The following is a 21,791-nucleotide window of genomic DNA, read 5'->3' as shown; positions in this document are numbered from 1 at the left end:
GTGTATGTGTGTTTGATAACTCACAATATTAAAGTTGTCAAAGAAGACTAATAATATTCTTCCAAGCTTCTCCATCTTTACTTGTACGTTTAAAGTGCAAATTATGGAAGATGCAAACTTTTACTGAAATCCAATCCTGAATTCTGCTGGATAAGCTTTTTTTATAATAGCTTCAGCTTTTTTTTTTTTTAAGAATCATAGTGTGCTGCGCTGTGGCCTTGTACCATATCTACCCTTCAAAATTATAGTTTATAAAGTCTAGAATGAATATTATAACCAGAAAATTAGAAATTACCATTTATATCTATGTAAGTAAATATACTTTTAAAATGTCCTAATAAAATATTATAACTGTACTTTTTCCCCTCTGGTATTTTTAGTATTTTGGTTGTGTTTAAAACCACAGTCTACCTTGAATGACCTTTCCAGATAAATCGTGGCTTTTCTTCCATCAACTGAAACCTTGAAATGAGGAACAGCAGACATGATAGCGGTCAGGACTGTTTTTTTTGTGTTTTTTTTTATCTGTGTGTGTGTGTGTTTGGGGGGGGGGGGGGGGTGTCATACACCCACAGTCCAAAAACAGTGTTGTCTTTGTGCTGCAGCTGTGAAAATGTCTAGAAGAAGACAAGACGTGAAGGTCCATTGACTGTGGTCAGTGTCTGAAGTTTTCCCATTTCTGCTTTTCATTCCCACACAGCACAGAAGTAAAGACAATGCTTTATATTCAGAATTAATACAGAGCAGTATTCTACCACTAAGACTAGGAGTGCAAAGTTTGGAAATTTCCACTGGAGCCAAAGTTGGTAAATAATTCAGTGCAAAGACTGATGCTGTCTGGCCTTTAGTAGCCAAAAAAGGAGACGACATTGATAATTTGGTTATTATACTACTCACTGTCATGTTCATTCAGACAGGGTTGACCAATCAATAACCTCTGGGATTGGGCATTGGGGTGGGCAGCAGCGAAGCAGTCGCCACTGATGGTAAATTATTAGTAAATCTTTGTAAACAGGTCTTTGTAAACTTTTTTTGATGGCTGGTTTTGCAATCTCGTTTATTTGCCATCACTTTTAATTATTGATTATTGAACCAAAACAAGCGCGATTGTGAAATTGTCCCTGTAATTGCTCTTTTGGGTTGACTTAAGTAATTGCATGTTTATGCCCAACATCAGGCTGCTTACATGTATTTTGCAGAAAGCAGTCATTGAGTGACGAGAGCGCCGGCTTTAATAATGTTCCCACACCATCATTTCCCCACATTTTTGTGTCACACCTGCTTTGGAAGTCCACTTGTTTGAGAACATTCAATGCTAGGACTCAGAAGCACACTACTGTGTATATATCTCTCTCTATACAAAACAGTGGACATGGGAAACAGTGCTTTCACGTTTAAGGATTTAGAGTTCTGAAAGTTCAAGAGCATTTATTACAGCAAGACGTCGTTGTAGTTCCATGTTGGTGTAAGCCAAGAATGTAAAGTTGTCGTAAGAATTGTTTTCAGGCCGGCCTTTGTTGTCTCTTTTAATCATTACTTGGCACACTGATCCAAAGTGAGGCATCGGGTAATAATGTGTGGTGTCTGTAACAATAGTCCAACTGTGCAAGAAGAGAGGAAGAAATGTTTTCTCAGAAAAAAAGACAAGACAAAAACAAGATGTCTGGAATTTAAAAAACGAAACATTTAATAAGGCACACGTGTTCAGTGTGCACACGGAGAGAGGCTGTAAGACTCAACCGCTTTTCTGAAATCATTAAGAAATACCTCATGCAACTCCTTCCTTCCTTTCTTTCAAATAAGACTCCTGAATAGGTTTAATAGAGAGATCTCAGCAACTAGGCGTTGGGCTGCCATGAAAATTTGTGCAGACACGACATTCCTCGGAGAACGAATCCTGCAGACTGTTGAATTTTACTGTAACTGCACAAGGCTGACATTTGTTTCTCTGAATAAAATACACTCCTGTTTTCATGCACACCTGTACAATCAAATGGAATCCAAATCCAACCTGAGAGATCAGTTCTGTGTTTCTTATGAAGCTCATAATACTCCGATTTTGATGAAGCCGTCAGGAATGTTTGGCTTTAATAATGTGGTCACAGATAAAAATGGTGCTGTGCTGGCCTGTTTGCAGCTCAGAAACACCTCTGAATATTATGTTACCCCATCATAAAAGTGCACTATGGTACAATAAATTTCTTTACCGCCATTTGTTCAGTAAACTAATTTGATATCTAGTGATATGGATCAATGCCCATGTTTGTTCACACATCATTGGCTCCAAGAAGATCTTAATGCATCTTATGATCCACTAACAGTTTCACCTGCAGAGGTTTGATTTCATTTCAGAGTTTGAATGAATGAATGAAGAGTTTGTTTTTTGGTGCATCACCGTGGCAAAATCGAGGTTTTGCCTCATACATTATGTTTTTTTCCAAGGGCTGTTTGGGAAATGCTAGCATGCAGGTGATTCAGGTAAATGCTACAAGCCACTAATATTTAGGATGTGCAGGTAGCAGGGACTTTCCTCCTCTAACATGCATCACTGTGCACACATTAATACAGACTTAATAAATTAGCCAGTAAGCAGAACAGTGAATGAGAGAAGATAATATCCTTTCTAGGTGTATTTTTTCCAAACTGAAAAGCAGCACGGCTTTTTTTTTTTTTTCCAAACTTACACACTGCTGCTAATGAAACCTTCATCTCAGGAGCTTCTTGGAAGCTTTCAGGACGATATGGGAAAGAATCATCCTGAGTTTCCCATATCACCGTTAAATCCCCAGAAAATAACTGCTTTGTGTCCTCTTTGTGCTTGTTTCTGTCTTAAAGTGAATTATAAGATCAAGCTTTGCAGGATGTACAGTCAGCAGTATTGATCCTTGTCTTTGAGAAAAGCAAATGAGGGTGGTCCCACAGCAGCTACAGCCTGACTTACAGCTCTTTATTCAGAGACGCTTGTGTTGTTGGATATGACAGAGCAAACCTGTTAATGACAGCTTTGATGCCATGTACTGTACATATTCACTCAGAGAATAGAATCAGTTACACGAGTCCCCCCACAAAAACTAGGTGAAAGATACTTGTTTTTATTCTTTGAGTCCTCCAGTGACAGTTTGATTTTTATTACTTTATACCTTCAGATCGACAGGTGCCGAAACTGCCGGTGACTTCCAGACTTGTTGCTGTATTTGTAAGAGAGGAAGTGTAAGCAGAACCACTGAACACCTGCACTCTGTGCAAAGCAAAGTGAAGAAGGGGAAGAGGTCGTTTTGTGCCATGATTTATTTTGCTGATATGTTGTTTCAAGCATGAATGAACTTTACGAGTTCACAGTTAAAGATTGAAAACCTAGTGTAACATTTAGTCCAGGCACTGCAGACGTTCACCACTTAAGTAGTTCACCACATAAACTAGTCCAGCCATCTAGTTTATGGTTGGCTTGCAGTTCTGAGGGAATCAGCCCCAATGTAGGTGGTGGTGCATCTGTGTGACTGAGGCGGTGTTCCTGCAGAAACCTTGCTTCTGCAGCTGTTAACACACAGTCCAGCCCAACCATACAGTCACACCTCTGGCAAGGGTGAACTGAACCAACACAAACCAAAATATCCTCTGAAACCCCGACGGAAAAATCTGTTACAGTAAGAGCACAGATGAAACTAGCTATGGTCAGCATGTGTGGCAACATGGTGCAGCATAATTTTCTAATGTTAATTAGTACAAGAACGTATCAAATGTTGAAACTGAAATTTAATGGCAGTAACACATAAAAAAAGCTGGTAGAGTCAGTTACCTACGAAATGTTGGAACATCTAATATCTGATGAGGTTAAATAGTTGCATGATCGGAAATAGAAAAGCTATTTAATGTTGGCCATACACTCCTTTCTTATTTCATCAGGACAAAGAAGACAGAGTGTTGCTAAAAGGAGAAACTACATATCTTGATGATATGCGACATATCGCATTCTGCTCTAATTTACATTTTCACCAAACCACACACTAGAATGCAAAATCTGAGTCCGCCCGGCCGGTTTCATTATCATTTGTAGAAACAAAGCTCACACGCTCTTTCTCATCGATCCCGCCTTTTTAACTTTAATACTATCTCCGTGTGTCACCTTTGAAGGCCCAACAGTAAAGCATCATTTTCTAGGAAGAGATTATCCTTATCACTGCCTCCGCCCATGAGATGTGTGTGTGTGGGGGGGCAAACAGTCAGCACATGCATGAACATACTACAATCAGCCTTAAGCTGTGGCGAAATGCATTTGTGAACTGGATTCCATTTTGCCGCCACATGCTGACACTCTGTTGGAGCGGATTCAAGACTTAATGTATCCTCGCACCTGTTCCAGGATGGAATGAAGGAAATCTACGTGCACCTCTGTTAGCGCAATTCCAGTAAGAACAGAAAAGGAAGCACAAGGGCTAACAATGGCAACAATACTGATCAAAATAACATGAATAGATTGAAAACTATTCACTTCGTTCTAAGCACGTTATAAGGAAGTGAAACAAAAATATTCAACCCTATCCTAACCTTTTGTTCTGTTAAAGGCACCCATTGCTTCTGCTATAGAGAAAATATCGCAGATGATGCAATTCTCATCCTACATGAAGGCAGCTGGGGTCTCTGAAAAGGGTGAGGTGCTGCAGTTCAATGATATGCTATCTGCACCGCAACAGGGTGAACTTATGCACACAGGGCAGGGTTCCAAAAACTCTTGACATCTCCAAGTTATGTAATGAAGCACATTGAGTTTGGGACACGCCGAACAGTCTACCTTTACTCATTTGTCCACACTCTGAGTCAAGTTGCCTCTATGCCTGCACTTGCACATGTCACGTCATGTTTTAACAGGTGGTTTGGTTAATTCCTGTAATGATGATTCAGTTTCTAACTGTCCACCTGGAAATACAAGCTCAGCGTTTCCTGCTGGAAACAGGACAACAGTGACCACAAATAGTTGGTAAAAAGAACACCACCATGATGGAGGTAAAAAAATATTTATTGGACAAACATGTAAGCCTCACAGACTTTCTCAGAAGCAAAGGTGCTAATAACATCAGACAATAAACCCTAGTTACACAAACACACATATTAATCCACGCACACAAACACTCACGTCATACTACCAAATGTCCACATGAACATCTGCCAGTGGTTTGAGGGATTTTTCTCTCAGTGGCTGGGTCGGAAGGGGAACGGCATCCCTGTCATAAAGGGCTGAGCTGGGTACTGAGGGTGAGAGGAAGGGTGTGGGGCAAGTGGCGCATGCGGGGTGTGTGCGCGGTGTGTGGGGAGTGCAGGGAGCGGGGCGATGGGTGAATGAGCGGCGTGCGGACTATAGGCCAGCGGAGATGTGTGGATGTTGTTGTAGTACATCACCGGGCCAAACAGCACCAACTGGAGCAGACTGGAAACACAAATACACAAAAAGATGAGACTGAGATGAGAAGCCAAAAGAAAACCAAAATCACAGGAATTAAATCTGTAATCAAATTGACCCTCGGACGGTTTAAGTCAAAAAAGGGACTTAAACCGTCCGAGGGTTAAAGGCACAGATACTGCATTGTTTAAATAGAATGGCTTTAGCGGTAAAATTTCTTCCAATGGGGAAGTTTGTTCGATTTCACTTCAACACCTAAACTTCAGTCCTTAACCAGCTTCCTATATAGTCTAGGGTGCTGGTTATAACATGGTACATTTATGTAATTTTGTTAAAAACAAAAACAAACAAACCCTGAAGCTGAAGCACAGTGTAGGCGACAACACTGTGGAAATATCACATTGTGAAGGGAAATGATGTACTAAACAACAAATTCTTGGATCTTACTTGTTGTGGGGGAGTCGGGAACAGATGGCCCTCAGGTCCTCTGTGAAGACAACATTATGTTTGAAAAGACAGTGTGCTAAGACAAAGTACAGCTGGTTACCTAGCTACTAAATTCTTTTCTAAAAGCTCCTTCATATATAACATTTGTTAAAGTTCCTTCAAAGTGACATTTTAAAAATCAGTTTGCCTTTAAATACTAATGCACTCAATCTTTTTAGGTCTTTAACTTAAAAGACAAGAGAAAAAATAAAGCAGTAATTGCAACACGTGGGACAAGTTTATGTACCCATCTACTAGGAAGGAGAAAGATTTCACAGGACTCTACTCAGTAGTGAAAAACTAAGTACAAGACGTGATCCAACAGCTTTTGGAGACACATTCAGCAGCAATAACTCAAAGTAATAATTTTCTGTATGACTTCAACAGTTTCTCACATTGTTGTGGAGGAACTTTGGCTCATTCTTCACTCAGACTGACATTTGGACTCTGACTGAGATGTTGTAACAGTCTAATTTTTTTTGTTTTTCAGTCACTCTGTTGTAGATTTGCTGCTTTATTTGGGATCATTATCACATGACATGATGACATGACCCAGTTTGGACCAAGCTTTAGCTGTCAGACAGGTGGCCACATATTTGACTCTAGAATACTTGCTTAGAATAATATACAGATGAGTTCATGGCAGACTTAACTGTAACTACAGCTGTGTTTTTTTGTTGTCATTTTGTTTCTTTTAGAAAATGAACTTAGAAGCCATACATGGAGCTGGATTTGAATAGCTGAATATTACATTAATTTCCAGTCTCAGGCACAACAATGTACAGGCACTCACGACACCATTTTTCCACACTGTTACCTCTTGAGCAGAGCAGGGCTCCGCTGGCCATGGCCACCTGCAGGGCTTGGGCCAGCCGGTCGAGGGCCAGCTGGGACAGTGCAAGTGTATCAGCGGAGGACGTGTGCGTGTGTTTGTCAGCCTGGTCCAAAAGTCGGGAAAGATCGGACGTCAGAGCAGCCAAGGACTCCATCTGAAGCAGTGCCAGGCGACCAAAAAGCCCCTTCTCGTTGAGTATGTTGGGCAAAAGCATTAAGACCTAAATAAGGAAGAAGGAGGAGATGGCTAATGACCTTCTCTGTGGACGTTACAAGGGTTTACGTGTACAATGTGTCTTTTACTGAATGGATCTGAACACAAACACAAACCTGTAGGACACTTAAATGGAGTGCAGAGAAGAGAGGCCCTACTTCTGGCTCATTCTCAGAGCTTCCATTGGTCAGCGCCTGCTTCTTGTCTCTGCTATAGACCAGCGGTGCTTTTATGCACCAGCGCACCAAACCCCCTAACGGTGTGACATCGAGCGAGGTGATCGGTTGGCTGCCGGAAATGGGCGAGTTCAGGAAGGTGATCAGGACTAGATGAGGGTCATCTTGAATCCACGATACTATCATCTGGAGGAGTTCGAGTGGGGGGGTGAGCTCCTCTGAAAACACACACAAAAATGTTAAATATCAGATGTTCCTCCAACGAACACAGGCGTGTCAGTCTTTTTTCAAACAGTTTCCATGTTTTTACATGCATTTTTTTTTTACCTGAAGTGAAGTCATAGAGAGTGGTGACAGCAGTGATGAACTGGCAGCAGAAGCGTGGGCTTGCACTGTGGATATTCTGCAGGGTGGGCACAGAGCCTGGGACCATACTGCAGTAATCATCTACCAGCACCTGCGCCAAGCGTACGCAGTACACACGATGGGTTCTCTGCACAGCACAAACATAATCAGAAGCCTACGATTAGTACATCCAAAGTACAGGGACACATACATGCAGTCTTTTCTTGACACATCAGGTCCAGACAGTGTCAGGAGAAAAACATAGACCTTAAAGCATCAAAGTTCCAACTGTGATAAGGGCTGGTGAAACTGGTCAAATTACACATGGCACCATCACTGAAGCAATACATCGTCCAGATGCAACGATGTCTGCTGTCACGTATCAAAGTCTAGTGTAAGAACAGTTGTTGTGGTTGTGTTTTTTTGTCATTTCTCCCTGACCTCATGATTTCACTACTAACAACACAGGGCTGTGTGATTGAGTCCTCACCTGCAACCAGGTAGCAGCACATTCCAGGATAGGAACCCTGCCCACAGCGATAGCCATGGAGACCAATTTGCCCAGCAGTGCCATGCGGCTTTCATCTGCCTGGTTGCCTTGGAGATTAAAAAGGGCAGCAAACATAAGTTGACGGACAGCATCACGACTCTGCTCCTGAAAACAGCTGCACATGATCTCCAACAGCTGGAGCTCCTGAAGAGCACTCATTCTCTGAAATAAAGAACAAAACAAAAAAACACACTTGAGTTATTGACTGATTTCTTTTGTGTGTTTACATATTATACATTGGTGCTTAAGCATTCTGGGGTCCCAGTTTACCCTGGCTGTGGTGTTTCTATCTTTGGGTGCATGTAGAATGAACTCCTCAACCAGCTCCAGGGTTTTTGAGTCAACCTGAGGAGGCTGCCTCCCAGACTGCACCAGGTTACAGATGTAAATGTCCAGGTGGTACAGCAGCTCCTTGGCTGCACTCAGCACATCCCGAGGCAGCAATGACTGACGGATGTCACCCATCTGTAACCTGACAGAGGCACATAAACAATGTGAAAGACGTTAAATATGATGATCAGAAGTGAAGTGTATTAATGAAAAGTCCATGGTAACAAGGCTGTATCTCTTCCATCTGTGAAAGTATTAAACAGTTTTAATTCATGAAGTAACAGTGGTTCTGAAGGCTTTAAACAACACTGCATGGTGGGCTGTTAAGATGTTGCAGACTTTTTTTTTAAATCTTGACACACTGTGACATGTGCCACAGAAAGAAAACAACACAACAAACAAAGCACATTAGATGTAACAAAAACATTAGCTTGTTTTATCATCCAAAATGACGGAACAGTGGACAGTGATTTTCTTTAAACTCTGGTTTCAAGTTAAATTATGCCTATGACTTTTGCCGTGTCTATAGTGTCAATACTTTTGGAGTGGACCAGCTCCACACTGAGTCTCCTCAATGGTCTGCTCCATCCTGCTACAGCTAGTGTTAGCTGGCAGCTAACACTAGCTGTTTCCTTCGCTACAGAGCTTACGCGTTACAGTTAACCCGGCAGTATTCAAAAAGCAGGAGTTAAGCACTTACCTCAGCAAAAGCTCTTATTTCCTTTCAAAAAATTAGCTGAAAACAGGACCACGAAAGGTCTTAAAAGACGACGGAACTGCTTCCTGCTTCTACGGAAGCCTGTGTGGCACAAAAATGACAACCATTGACGTTCAATCATTGTCTTTAATCATGTGTATGTAAACTGGCAACGCATTAACCCTCTGATGCATGAATTATGAAAGCCTTGGTCAAGATTTTTTTCTTAAGTGCTTTTATTCTTCTCAGGACATGAAAAAAAATGTTCAACTCTTTTTTCCCCAAAAATATGTTTTTTTATAAAGTTATAAACTTGTCCACTCCAGTGGACTACATGCGCCTGAGCACTTAGCATGAAATACTGTGAATTTACTATAAAAATTAATTACCTTGTGTTCTATTGTAAATATACAAACACTTGTTTGCTTGTATCCTTTGAAAAACATCTCAGCAATTTTTTTGGAACTTTCAACTCATAAGGCCCCAATGTTTAGACGTAAATAACAAAACCAATCAACAGTCCTAGCTGTGAATCCTACACCTGAATATGGCAAACTATCTCCAACAAGAGAAACATTTTTGAGTCTACACAGTTCTATAACGATGCAGGACAGTATTACCAAGCCCTTAGTAGCATGCTGGAAGAAAACACAAACTGACATCTTAGTCTCTGCATCTCCAAACACTTCTGTGTTCATCACACCTAGGCTGTCCGTAGTTCCTATGTCTCTGTTCTGCTCTGGCAGCCACTCTCATCATCACTGGACTTATCACTGAACTCATCATCACTGCACTCATCAATGAAATCATCATTACTGGAGCTGGATGGAATTTCCTGGACTATTCTGTACGCTGCCTTATTCTTTGCTGCATTTGAAGTCTACAAAATATGATAAAATAATTATTATAGTAACTCAAACTACAGCTGATCTGCACAGAAATATACATTTTAAATGAGTAGCTTATAAATGTAACAATTATATGCTTACTTATAACCAAAACAGTCCCAAAAAACAGTGAGACAATTTATGACTTATGTTAAAAAAATATAGTGGGTAATGCATGATGTCCACTACAGTGGACACATGGTTAATCGTAGTTTTCTACATATTAGACATAACAATTTCTTATTCCAAACAGATAATATCCTTCCCTAGATGTTACTGCATATCATCATATTTTTTTTTACCTGTTGGGCTCTTTTAGCATAGAAGGATTGACAGGATATGCCAGCAGTGGTCGGCAGGGGTGACAGTTTGTCTGCCATCTTTGATTCAGAGGAAATTTACTTGCAGTTGCACTAACTGAACACTGAATTGACCTCAATGGAGCATGGCAGCAGAGAGCACTCTAGAGGCTAATATGCAGTTCCACCATAGAAACCAATGCATTAAAGAGATATGTACGTTTTAGTAGCTGTCCACGCCAGTGACCACTATGCATCAGAGGGTTAAATTAAATTAAATTAAATTAAATTAAATTAAATTAAATTAAATTAAATTAAATTATTTTTGTTTAAATTATTTTACCAATCAAAAACCAAAAATATTTCACTCTCATAATTTTATCTTTAATTCCACATAATGACACATCATACATTGGGATAGGGCATTGTTTGATTGACTGATCTATTTTATTAGAATACACACACACACACATCTCTCTCTCTCTCTATATATATATATATAGCCTAAACAAACAAACAAACAACCATATGACCAAATCACATCTACGGATATAGTAAAGAGAGGGAACAAAATCCGTAACAATATGTAGCTACTTTGTTATAAATATAATGATGGTTAAGGATATATAATACATCCTCATTAAAACATTTAACCATTTTAATCTACATAAATGATTAAGCACCAGTGTTTGCTGTCATAGATATTTTAAGATACAAAATACCAGTTCATTTCGAAATGACTGTAATTGCTGATATGCTAATATGTGTAAGCGGAGAAAGCATCTTTAAGAATTTTTGTTACGAAAATTTGTTTAACTGCAAATGTATTTCTTAGCTCATACAGTCAGGGCCAGTTTATTGTTTTTAATGGCATAAAATGAAAAAATACCAAGGCTGCTTGCTTAGTCATCTATTTATTGACTAATGTAATCCGTTCAACACATTTCAGCAACCTGACATGTTTTATTCAACCTTTTAGCTATTTAGCTCACAGAACATACTAATATGCAGTGTCTTTATCTTTATTACCCTTATCAGGTCAGTACACAAGCCAAACGCTCTCTGCAAATATAAAACTATTTTAAAAAAAAGGTCAATATTCAAATAACAGCGAAAGAACTTGATATGGTACGCTTTGGTAAGGCCTACATTTCGTATACAGCTATATTTTTTCATTTTCAGTTCGTCATGTAGCCTATCTGTAAAAAGAAACAGAGAAAAGCTAGTTGCCTCTTTTGTGCCGAAACTCTTGAGTAAAAATTTATTTGACCTGTAATCCTCTCTAATCTACACAGCCGCGCGCGCGCCCGGCAGGCACGGGACAGCCTGATGTTTCCAGCTCTCTCCCTCTCTCTCTTTTCTCGCTCTCTCTCCCCCCCTCTCTCTCTTCTCTCTCTCTCTCTCTCGCTCTCCCGGTAGCGCTTTGCTTTTGCACTTTGCCGTCCCGTCGAGTGATCCCAAGCATCCCGCAAGATGACCATCAACACCCTGGCTAAAGGAGGGTGTCATCGGGAGCAAATGGCATGCTTTCGAAAGGTAAGACTGCTTGATCACGTTCTCTTTGGTTGTATTTATTTATTGTCACAGAATATCCTGGAAATCCAGCGCTGAACAAATCCAACACATTTCATTAGATTAAAGAAGAAAAACAAATTAAGGTAAAATTATCATTATTATTGTTGTTGTTGTTGTTGTTGTTGTTGTTGTTATTATTCGTGTAGTGGTCCAATTCTTGTTGCCCAGCTGCATGTTTACATATGTGTGTGTGTGTGTGTGTGTGTGTGTGTGTGTGTGTGTGTGTGTGTGTGTGTGTGTGTGTGTGTCTCCCTTGCAGATGGAGAAAGTGATAGTGGCCATGCAGGACCCTGACATGGGCATGAAGATGAGAAACCAGAGGCTTCTTATAACTGTCATTCCACACGCCATGACAGGTGTGTGTGTGTGTGTGTGTGTGTGTGTGTGTGTGTGTGTGAGTATGCTCCTTGTGTCAGTATGCATTAGAATCAGTGTGCTTGGGTGGACAGGTACATTGCAGCTTGACTTTGTCCCAGCAGTCATACATAATTCAGCATTCATTTTTTTGAGAATCCCGTGTGCTTTGCCAAGATTGGAGAGGAACTTCTTTCCTCACTTCCCCTCTTGTTTCTTTCCATTCTTTTACAGGCCATGATATAATTGCCTGGTTGACACACAAATACAGAATCAGCGAGGAGGGTAGGTGTACAGATGCATACAATGTGCGCTTGATTGTTGACTGTTACGTATCTGCTGTTTTTCTCCTGTCTCTGTGTGAGCGGCATGTTGTGTGTCGTTGGTGTGTTGCCAGGATATGGTGCCTGACGCGGTAGGTAGTTATTTGTGTGTGCATCGTAGGGAAGGATGTTTCCAGTAAACAGGAATGGGGTTAGCCCCTGTGGGACTGGGTCTGATTAACTCACCTGATGATCTGAGTTTGATTAGTGGCAGAGAGATCTCCACCTCAGGAGATTTTCAACTAAATTAGACGTTGAGGGGGAAAAAAGTAGCCCGCTGGTCCCTTTTGCTTCCGAGCAGCAGGAAAGAAAAGAGTGGAGTCAGGCAGAGAGAGACAGAGAGAGAGTGGTAGAAGCTGATTAAAAAGCATCCCACGGCTGTCACTCAAAAAAGTAGGGCTCTTTAACAAATGAGGAGAGACTGAAGATTGATGAGGCATTCCATCGCTGGAGCAAAGCCTTGATTTATGAGAGATGGTTGACAATGCTTGCATGTGTGATAAAGAAAAGTGCAGTGCCAACAGCTCTTTTCCAGTCACAGCTACTTAGTCAGTTCAGTCTAAAAGCTTTAGTCCTAATGAAATCAGCATCCCCTCTCAGGTGCCATCAGACATGACATGGTGATAAATAAAAAACCTGAATAACAATCTGGTGAGATGATTGAGACTTCTCCTGTGGTGTTCGACAGAGTCTCTGCACCTTGGCAACATGCTGGTGAAATATGGATACATTTACCCCCTCAAAGAGCCGAGGTGCCTTGTGCTACGGCCCGATGAGTCACCCTACCGCTTCCAGGTCAGGCCGCTCAGTATGTCCATTCTGCCTACTTTCTACAACCCTGGCCCTTCCTCCATCAATCTTTCAGTAAACATCACCTTCTCTCTATTAGTGCCCATCTCCCATTTTCACTCTCACTCCATTAGCCCACTTCCTAATCCCTCATCCATCTGCCAGTCTGCTGCTTTTTCATCAACTGCTTCAACATCAGTTTCAGTCAAGAAAAAAATAAATTTAATAGGAAAAAGAAAAATGTTGCTTTTAGTTAGTTAGTTTTTTTTTTGTTTGTGTTTTTTTACAGACTCCTTATTTCTGGACTAGTACCAGGTGGCCCGCGTCAGAGCTGGACTATGGTAAGAAAAAACTCTAAATATACATGTGATCTCTGAGGGACGATGTCCACTTCCCAGTGGACATGTCATATATAAAACATTATATAATCATGATTACGAACATGTAAGCTCTTTTTTACATATATCCTACAATTCCTGTCTTTTTCACTCTTTTTAAAAATTATTTATATGAAACACTTTGCGAAAAAATCCTACACAACTAAGAGTTTTTATACTTTAGTGGTTTATACATTCATAAGAGAACCCCAGTTTGAGACCAGGAGGAGACCCAGGAAAAAAAAATCCCAAATCAAATATGCGGAGCTACCTGCTGTGAAGACCCATGTGAATAAGTGAGCAGCTGAAGGCAGAAAGGAGCCTTTATAACATCTAATAAACACAGGTGCAGGTCTTTGGACCTCTGATTTCACCTCTTTCTCTTTGTTTTCTTTCTTATATCCCAACAGCAATCTATCTGGCTAAAAAGAATATAAGAAAACAAGGCGAACTGATGGAATATGAGAAGGTGAGGAAATCATGTGGGTATGCATGTCTGTGCATCTAAATGACAGAGAAAGTGTGTTTGTGTGTGTTTGTTTGTGTTATGAAATATGCACCAGGAAAATTTGGGCCAAGAAGTCTGTGTCATCATTCCTCCTCCTCTCCTCCCTCTTTTCCTTTTCCTTTTTTAGGAAAGGTACAGTCTGTTGCACAAGAGGATCAACCACACCTGGGACTTTGTTGTGATGCAAGCCAGAGAGCAACTCAGGTGCACTTTGTCGCAAACATGCACGCACACACACACACGTGCGTTTACCAGCGTGCACGAACAAACCTTGTGATTTATGTTCAGAGCGTCCAAACAGAGGCGGAAGGCTGACCGCATTGTTCTGGAGTGTCAGGAGCAGGCTTACTGGCTCATCAACAGACCCCCGGTACGCTCAATAACACTGTACTGTATTCAACTGTACTGTGCTGTACATGCTATGCTACAGCACAACTACATGATCATCTCTATACTTGGCAACTATTAAAGCTGTATCCCAGCATAAAAGCAGACAGCAGTCCCACTAAAGTTCACCCACAGTCCCTTTTCCCTTCTGCATGAAATATTCAACCTATCCGGTAAGAGCCTCAGTTGACATAGAGAGAGTGAGAGCAACAGAGGGACAAACAAAGAGAGCAAGAAAAACATCCTCATCATATTCCACATCTTTTTCTTAGATAGAGGCAGGCAGGCAGAGAGAAGTACCAAAGGGGAAGGAAAAAGCGTTCACGTGCGTGTGCATGCCGCGGGAAAGAGGGGAGGGGAAGATGAAAGGGATAATGGGAGGCGGGTGGATAAGAGGACAAGGGTTTTGGAGGAGGGACTCCATCCTGTCTCGACCTTATGAATTAGGGACGAGGGCTTGGAGAAAAAGAAAGAAACCTGGGACTAAAAGTCAGAGCTAGTGGAGTGGAAACTTCTAGGGAGGCTAAGTGCTCGCTCACATACATCTCATCAGACACACACCCACACACACAGATATTGTATAGACACATGCATCAAATACACTGTACTTAGATTTTACTATGTTATTTTTTGTTTTTCTTCTTTTTTTACAGCCTGGGGTTAATAACGTGTTGGACACAGGCTTGGAGCGACCAAATAACTTCAGCTGCAGAGTCACACTGGTCAGTGACTTCATTGTATTTCTCTACTTCCTGCTTTAAAAAAAATGCATTAACGATATAACTTTTCACTCCGTGTTTAATCGCCACCTTTTGTTCTTTCTTGCCACTGGGATCGTTTGAAAGTAAGTTTACCGCAGACCTGCAGTGTATTAGGAATGATTATAATAATCATGATTGTAAATCAAGGTTAAAAAGTCGAGGACCTGAGATGACAGGGTAGAGTCAGTCGCGTCTGTCGTCCCAAATGGGAAATCTAATTCAGTATGTTAGTCTGTAATCTCATACTAGGCTGTCATTGTTTGTAAAATTATATATTTAATGCTACTGTTTGTGTGTCTGTGACACATTTGGTCACAAGGCAGCTATCCTCAAATGTATATGTTTCTATAACTGTAACATACATTATATAAAGGTTTAATGTGTGACCTCACACGATGACCCTGTGTTACTCTTTACAGAACTAGAACAGTGACTACTACAAAAGAGAGGTAAGTACAGCGCGTAATTTAGATGCCATCAGATTAAGTACGAGTGTATAGAGCACATAAAAGGTTCTTCCTCCTGCCTTTGTTTGCAGATTGAAGCCTGTAGAAAGGCTCTTGGAAGAAACCGTGTAAAATCATCCATCTGCCTAGAAGGGTATGTGTCAGTTTGCTAAAGGCTCACATCCAGACACGCACAGATACACACATAATAGACGTCTGATTGCCCGGGTCAAACTCGGCGTCTTCTAGTACGCACACACATGCACATAAAGCTTAGCGCTCCCTCTAGAAGAGCCACTAATGGATGCTTCCCGGGGCGAGTTGGAATTAGTGGCCATTAACTCTTATGATCTGCAGGACTAATACAATAATACCGTGTGTGTGTGTGCGTGCATGTGTGTTCTTGTGTGCGCGCATGCCACTGCACTTGTGCGTGGATGTGCAGTTTTCTGAAATACAGCGAGCAGTACCTGAACCACGATCCCATTATGCAAGGCTGCCTGCCCAGTAACCCCTGGATCTCTGATGACACCGCGCACTGGACGATGAACGCAGAAATGTGAGACAATGCAGAGATTATAACCAGTCCACACAGTACAGTACTCCACACGTTCAAGACTTCATCGAGTCATGTAGCAGCAGCGCGTTAGATCATATATATTTTCTCACAGTTGAAGTACTGAACTTATCATGCTTTTCCTTATTTTACACTAAGACACTTTACACTTATTTAACACTAAGTAGTAATTGAGACTATGAAAGCGCTACAGAAACATCAGCGTGTTACATTACAAATGAGCTCAGCATCCTACATCCAGCGTAACATTTCTGCTTTTTGTGCGTTTCTTGAGCAGAGTGCCGGTCCCGACGCGCCTACGAGTAGAACGCTGGAGCTTCAGCTTCATGGAGCTCCTCAACGATGCCATGGGGAGGAGGGAGTTCATGACCTACCTGGAGAAGGAATTCAGTGGTGAGAAACAGGAGCGAGGGAACCGATTACAAATATGGAGCATTCAGCTTTGAATACTGGAGGATAAAAAAACAAAATGCACTTGTTATACCATTCATATTATTATGTTCACTATCACTGTTGTGGTCCATAATTTCTTAGACAAAGATACAGACTTTGTAGTTTGTTTCCCCTCTGTGCACCACCATGGTGAATTTAAAATGAAACACTCAATAGTGAGTGAAGTGTAGACTTTCAGCTTTAATTCAAGGAGTTTAACAAAAATTATTTTTAAACATTAGCCCTCATTTTCAGAGGCTCAAAATAATTTGTACGAACAAAACTAATTGTAAATATGAGGATTGTTTTTGTAGGGCGGCACGGTGGTGCGGTGATTAACACTGTCCACCATCAGGCCAGGGCCTTTCTGTGTGGAGTTGTTGTGGATGTTCTTCCTGTGTTTGCGTGGGTTCTCTCCTGGTACTCGGGCTTCCTCCCACAGTCCAAAGACACGCAGTTAGTGGGGTTTGGTTCATAGGTGTGAATGGTTGTCTCTCTCTATGAGTTAGCCCTGCGACAGACTGGCGACCTGTCCAGGGTGCACTCTGCCTCTGGCACTGCGGTAGCTGGGTTAGGCTCCAGCTCCTCTGTGGCCCTGACAAAGATAAGTAGAAGAGAATAGACGGATTGTTTTTATTACATGGATTTAGTCAGTGACCACCTGAAGTCTTGAACCCATGGACATCATTAAATGCTGTCTGAGCAATGAAGACCTGGCACTTTGGTGGTTTGCAGAGGAAAAACTGCAAAACTTTGTGTCTGCATAGCTGTGTTTAAAGTGATCCATAACCCATTTTCCCAGTAAAGCAGGTCTGAATGTCTGTATCCACCTGCACTTTCAGTTCATGTTTGCATCAATACAACACAATGTTGGCAGGCACCAGAGGTGTCCTCCCATACCCTGTCTTCAGCCACGTCCCTGTCGAGGCTGAAACTGCAGCTGGAAATGAGCATAACAGGTGTAAAATATGCGTGAAATACGAGGAATATAGTATAGATTGTTACAATATTACACATGGAAAATCTATTTAATTGTTTTTCACATCAGCTTTATTCCGAATTTGATTATCTCTCCTAATGATATTTTCCAGTCCCGGCGGTGAGAGGTGGAAAAGACGAGACAGTGGAAAAAGAGATTCAATATATTTATGTGTCCTGTATAAACACCAGAGACGTGGGCTGAAGCGCTGCGCAGCAATCAATTAAAACAATCTTTTAAATCATTAGAAGAAGAATTCAAATACAGAAGAGGTCACAAACAGATGTGGCAAAGTTAAAAGGTAGACGAATGGAGGAGGGGAAGGGCCACATTTAAGAGTGAGATGTGGAGAAGAGGGAGGCATGAGCAAAACACAGGAGAGGGATTTGCTCACCCATGCATGCGTACAGTAGGAACTCTTTCCACAGCTATAAAAAGACTCTTGCCGTGTGTCACATTTTCCTGCATCAGTGTTGTTTTACCACACACGCAGCTCCTCACCGTGTGTCTCTCCGCTCTCAGCGGAGAACCTGTATTTCTGGCAGGCGTGTGAGGATATCAGACATGGAGAAAGCTCCAAAATCGTAGAGAAAGTGGAGGACATCTACAAGTAAGTGGACAGCCATGTCACACATGCATGTGTTACATATTCATAAGATAAGCACCTCGTCTTTTATGTAACCCAGGAATTTCCTGGCTCCTGGAGCGGCCCGCTGGGTCAACATCGACAGCAAGACAATGGATAAAACCTTAGAGGGGATCAAACGGCCGCACCGCTTTGTCATGGACGACGCGCAGATGCACATTTACTTCCTCATGAAGAAGGTCTGACATCTGACTCACCCACCCACACACTGTACCTTTATGTAACAGCACTTACCATCAACCATAAAAAATGCATTATAAGCAAGCGCGAGCCATGAATATGGAACACAGATCCTTCTTATACTTTTTCACCTGACGTGGCTTTTCTGTATTTATTAAACGGGATCTCTCTCCTTTGTCCCACAAATTATAATAAAATTATGCAACGTTATGAAGTCATGTGCAAAAGTCTTGAACCATTTCTTTATACTTTGCTTCTAAGAAGCCAGACTCTTGTCATTTTTTAAAGTGGTCTTCATCAATTGCTCTTCTAGGCTTTCTGAAGGTCTTGCAGGGGTTTTCTTTGGACATTGGCTTGCTTCTTACTTATTTTCAATCTAGTCCTTGTACCTGACCATTTTCTGAGAAATGTTGTTTGTTTGTTAAGCTGCTTCACACTGACCTGTGAATCACTCAAGCATCACAAAGGCAATTTCTCAAGCGATGAACCAGTGTTTATACACATGACAGACAACTTAGCAAAGAACCTGTCTAAACTACAGAAGATGAACAGTATGTGAAAGCCATGCCCCTGAGGAGTAGGAAAAAAGTCCAGCAAAGACCCAACACAGGATCCGAGAGATGCATCTGGCCATGTAGTCGATCATTTACTATGCACTGAAGCCTTTTCAGCACAAGCCTGGCTGTCAATAAGCCTCAAAAGGCCGAGCTTTGCTAAATGACACACAAACTGAACTAAAAATCAGTGAAAACTTCATTTTCAAATACTTTTATGCACAAATTTTGATTCACCTTACAATACCACTGGAAAGCAGCTAATTGGCAATGACTTTGTTTTTCAGCGTGACAATGATCCCAAATGCAGCAAAATTACACTTGCATAGTAAAACACAAACTGTATAACAGTATCAGGCATGGACTAGCCTCCCCAAAGTTCAGACGGTGTTGGAGATTTAAGGTGGACATACCAAAGAACGACTTTCAAGCTTGTTAGAATTGTCTGTTTTCTGCCTTACATACTATATCACCTACTTACATTAGCAAAATATAAAAAAAAATAGGGGTGGCTCAAGATATTTGCACATTACTGTATGCACAGTCTGTTTTTTAGATTGTAATGGTGCTTTGAGGTGAGTCCTGCTTTACAGGAATACAGCTTGGGAAAAAAGCTCATTTGCTTCCTTGTCAGACGAGAGGATCAATATCAGTTTCTTACCAGTGAGCTTTAGAAGTGCTGCTTCACCTTTGGTCAGAGCCAAGCTGTTTCAGTGTGTATTTAGTATTTATGCCAAGCTAAGCTGGATACCTCTTTGCTCTGGCTTCATATTGCATGACATATGAGAGTGTATTGATCTTTCCTTCTTACCCTCAGCAGGAAAGTAAATTAACGCATTAAAAAGAAGCCAGAAAGCAATTTTTGTTTTTCTACCTTTTGCTCTCCAAATCTTTGGTTGGGTACAATAAATGTGTGACTTGCCTTTTCCTGTTTCTGAACATCAGATTTAAACAAAAAACATACTTTTTTGACTCATGTGGAAGTCCATCTTTTCTTTCCCATGAGCTAAAAGCTTCTTTTTGTGTATGTGTGTCTGTTCCCAGGACTCCTATCCAAGGTATCTCAAGTCTGACCTGTACAAGAACATGCTGGCCAAAGCCATCGTCCCCCAGGAAACCAAGAAAAGGTGACATTTTTATACTCATCCTACTTTTTTTCCCTCTATCCATATTTAAGCATGCATTTAATGAGCGCATTTTCCTTTTCTCCTTCCCGTCAGTGTGTTCCCCTTCATGAGACGCCAGAGGCACTCTAGCCCCTCCCCTGCTCAGACTGCCACCCAGGCAGCAGAGGAAGAAGGCCTTGCCAAGGGGGCAGGTGCCAACTCTGCAGCTGGCTCGCATTTCTGATCCAGGCCAAAAAAAAAAGAACCCAAAAAAGAGAGAAAGACTCGGTCACATTACTCTCTGTTGTCTGAGTTTTTTCTTTAAAGTCAAACAGAGCTTCTCGTACGCCGCAGCAACATCACTAGAGCTTTGAGAAACAGGTGTCATGGCACACCTGAGCAGCATGCCACTGAAGGACAACCAGTGAACCACAGAGAAGAGCTTTTTCTACACCCTTTATTGTTGCATCCTCATCCCATCACAGTGTGCTGAATAGTTTTTCCTATGATCCCCATATCAAGTGTTCTTTTTCTATAGAATCCTGAGCCGGTTTAGGTAAAGGCGTCGGTAACATGATATTTCTTCAGAGATCTGCCTCAGTGTGACTGTGATTGTTGGGCAGTTTGCTTGTGCAGTTGGAGCTGCACATTGCGTTTGTCGTTGCGCTTCACTTTTCTCAAGCATGCTCTCAACTCAATAAAATGTCACAACAGCAGTTAGTGTGGTGCTCCAGCCTCAGCCCTGCATGCTGTGAGTACCTGTGAGTGTGTGGATCAGCGACCAGGTTTTAGAGCACCTTTTCCTTCCTCTCTTTCTACCACACACTGCTAATCGATTTCATGGTTTAAGTTTTTAAATCCCCAGAAAAAGTAAAGTAAGAAAATAAATAAACAAATGTTCCCACTGAAATTTGTACCTTCGGTCATTTAACCCTTCCTATGGCTACCTGCAGGAGCTCTAAAAGGCTCATTATTTGCATTATTTATTGTAACACTTCTGTTGCTTCTACTTCCTTATAATAATAACTGTTCTGTGCTGGCTCCCTCTACTGGCTGCATGTGACCAAAGCAACATGTTTTCAAGTTTCCTGGAAAAACTACAGCCTGTGATCCTTTGTGGCAGGTGTGATCCCTGAGCTGTGAGCACCCTTTTCCTTCTCAGCACATTTTATCTGAAGTCTGAAGATGTGACAGTAATGTGTAAAATAAAATCTACACCTTAAGACCCTGCAAACAATCGTAGTCTGACTCAGGCTGACTCCAATCACCTTCAGGTCAGTCTGCACTGATGAGTGGAACTAGTCTGATATACAGGACTCAACTCGGCTTGATGCCAAATGCTTGCATTTCAAGCACTGAAGCTATTTTGTGGTTATTATTGGGTTTTGCACATTTATCAAGGTTAATCAATTTAGTATTGCAGATTGCATGCAGTTTCCCAGTTCGGCTGCAGACTGATAGACTGGCTTTGTCTCATTACCGTCTCAATGCACCAAAAGACGCCAACTAACTGTAAGTGGCCACAGACCTGGTCCCCAACTCTGAAGGAACCATTTCATGGGCAACAAAATCACAAACACACAG

At 41.4% G+C, this 21,791-nt stretch overlaps 2 protein-coding genes across 4 annotated transcripts; one reads left to right on the top strand and one right to left on the bottom strand.

The window, feature by feature from the left end:
* Positions 1-4,996: 4,996 nt before the first annotated feature.
* Positions 4,997-10,425, bottom strand: ints15 (integrator complex subunit 15). Of its 3 annotated transcripts, XM_086272844.1 has the most exons (9): positions 10,217-10,425; positions 9,031-9,129; positions 8,271-8,472; positions 7,941-8,162; positions 7,433-7,598; positions 7,046-7,323; positions 6,699-6,936; positions 5,843-5,882; positions 4,997-5,422 (listed from the first exon to the last, which is right to left on the bottom strand). In XM_086272844.1, exons 3-9 carry the CDS (start codon positions 8,463-8,465, stop codon positions 5,188-5,190), a joined length of 1,374 nt encoding a protein of 457 aa, XP_086128970.1. In that variant the 5' UTR covers positions 8,466-8,472; positions 9,031-9,129; positions 10,217-10,425; the 3' UTR covers positions 4,997-5,187. The 3 variants fall into 3 exon arrangements, with proteins under 3 accessions (XP_086128970.1, XP_086128969.1, XP_086128968.1); XM_086272843.1 differs by lacking the exon at positions 10,217-10,425 and having other exon boundaries at positions 9,031-9,818; XM_086272842.1 differs by lacking the exons at positions 9,031-9,129; positions 10,217-10,425 and adding an exon at positions 8,869-8,999.
* Positions 10,426-11,545: 1,120 nt separating this feature from the next.
* Positions 11,546-21,450, top strand: rgs11 (regulator of G protein signaling 11). Its single transcript, XM_086272429.1, has 17 exons — positions 11,546-11,749; positions 12,048-12,144; positions 12,377-12,427; positions 13,154-13,260; positions 13,544-13,595; positions 14,042-14,100; positions 14,267-14,343; positions 14,428-14,509; positions 15,180-15,248; positions 15,713-15,736; positions 15,826-15,887; positions 16,179-16,292; positions 16,588-16,703; positions 18,244-18,331; positions 18,408-18,546; positions 20,146-20,228; positions 20,322-21,450. Exons 1-17 carry the CDS (start codon positions 11,687-11,689, stop codon positions 20,449-20,451), a joined length of 1,413 nt encoding a protein of 470 aa, XP_086128555.1. The 5' UTR covers positions 11,546-11,686; the 3' UTR covers positions 20,452-21,450.
* The last annotated feature ends 341 nt before the right edge of the window (positions 21,451-21,791 follow it).

Source organism: Aulonocara sp. 'chitande type north' Nkhata Bay, linkage group LG18 (assembly GCF_057382095.1).
Source record: "Aulonocara sp. 'chitande type north' Nkhata Bay isolate Kocher_YH1m ecotype deep benthic linkage group LG18, A_spYH_male_GT1.1, whole genome shotgun sequence".
NCBI lineage: Eukaryota > Metazoa > Chordata > Actinopteri > Cichliformes > Cichlidae > Aulonocara > Aulonocara sp. 'chitande type north' Nkhata Bay.
Note: the sequence above shows the minus strand (reverse complement) of the source record. Positions and strands in the feature narration are given on the sequence as shown.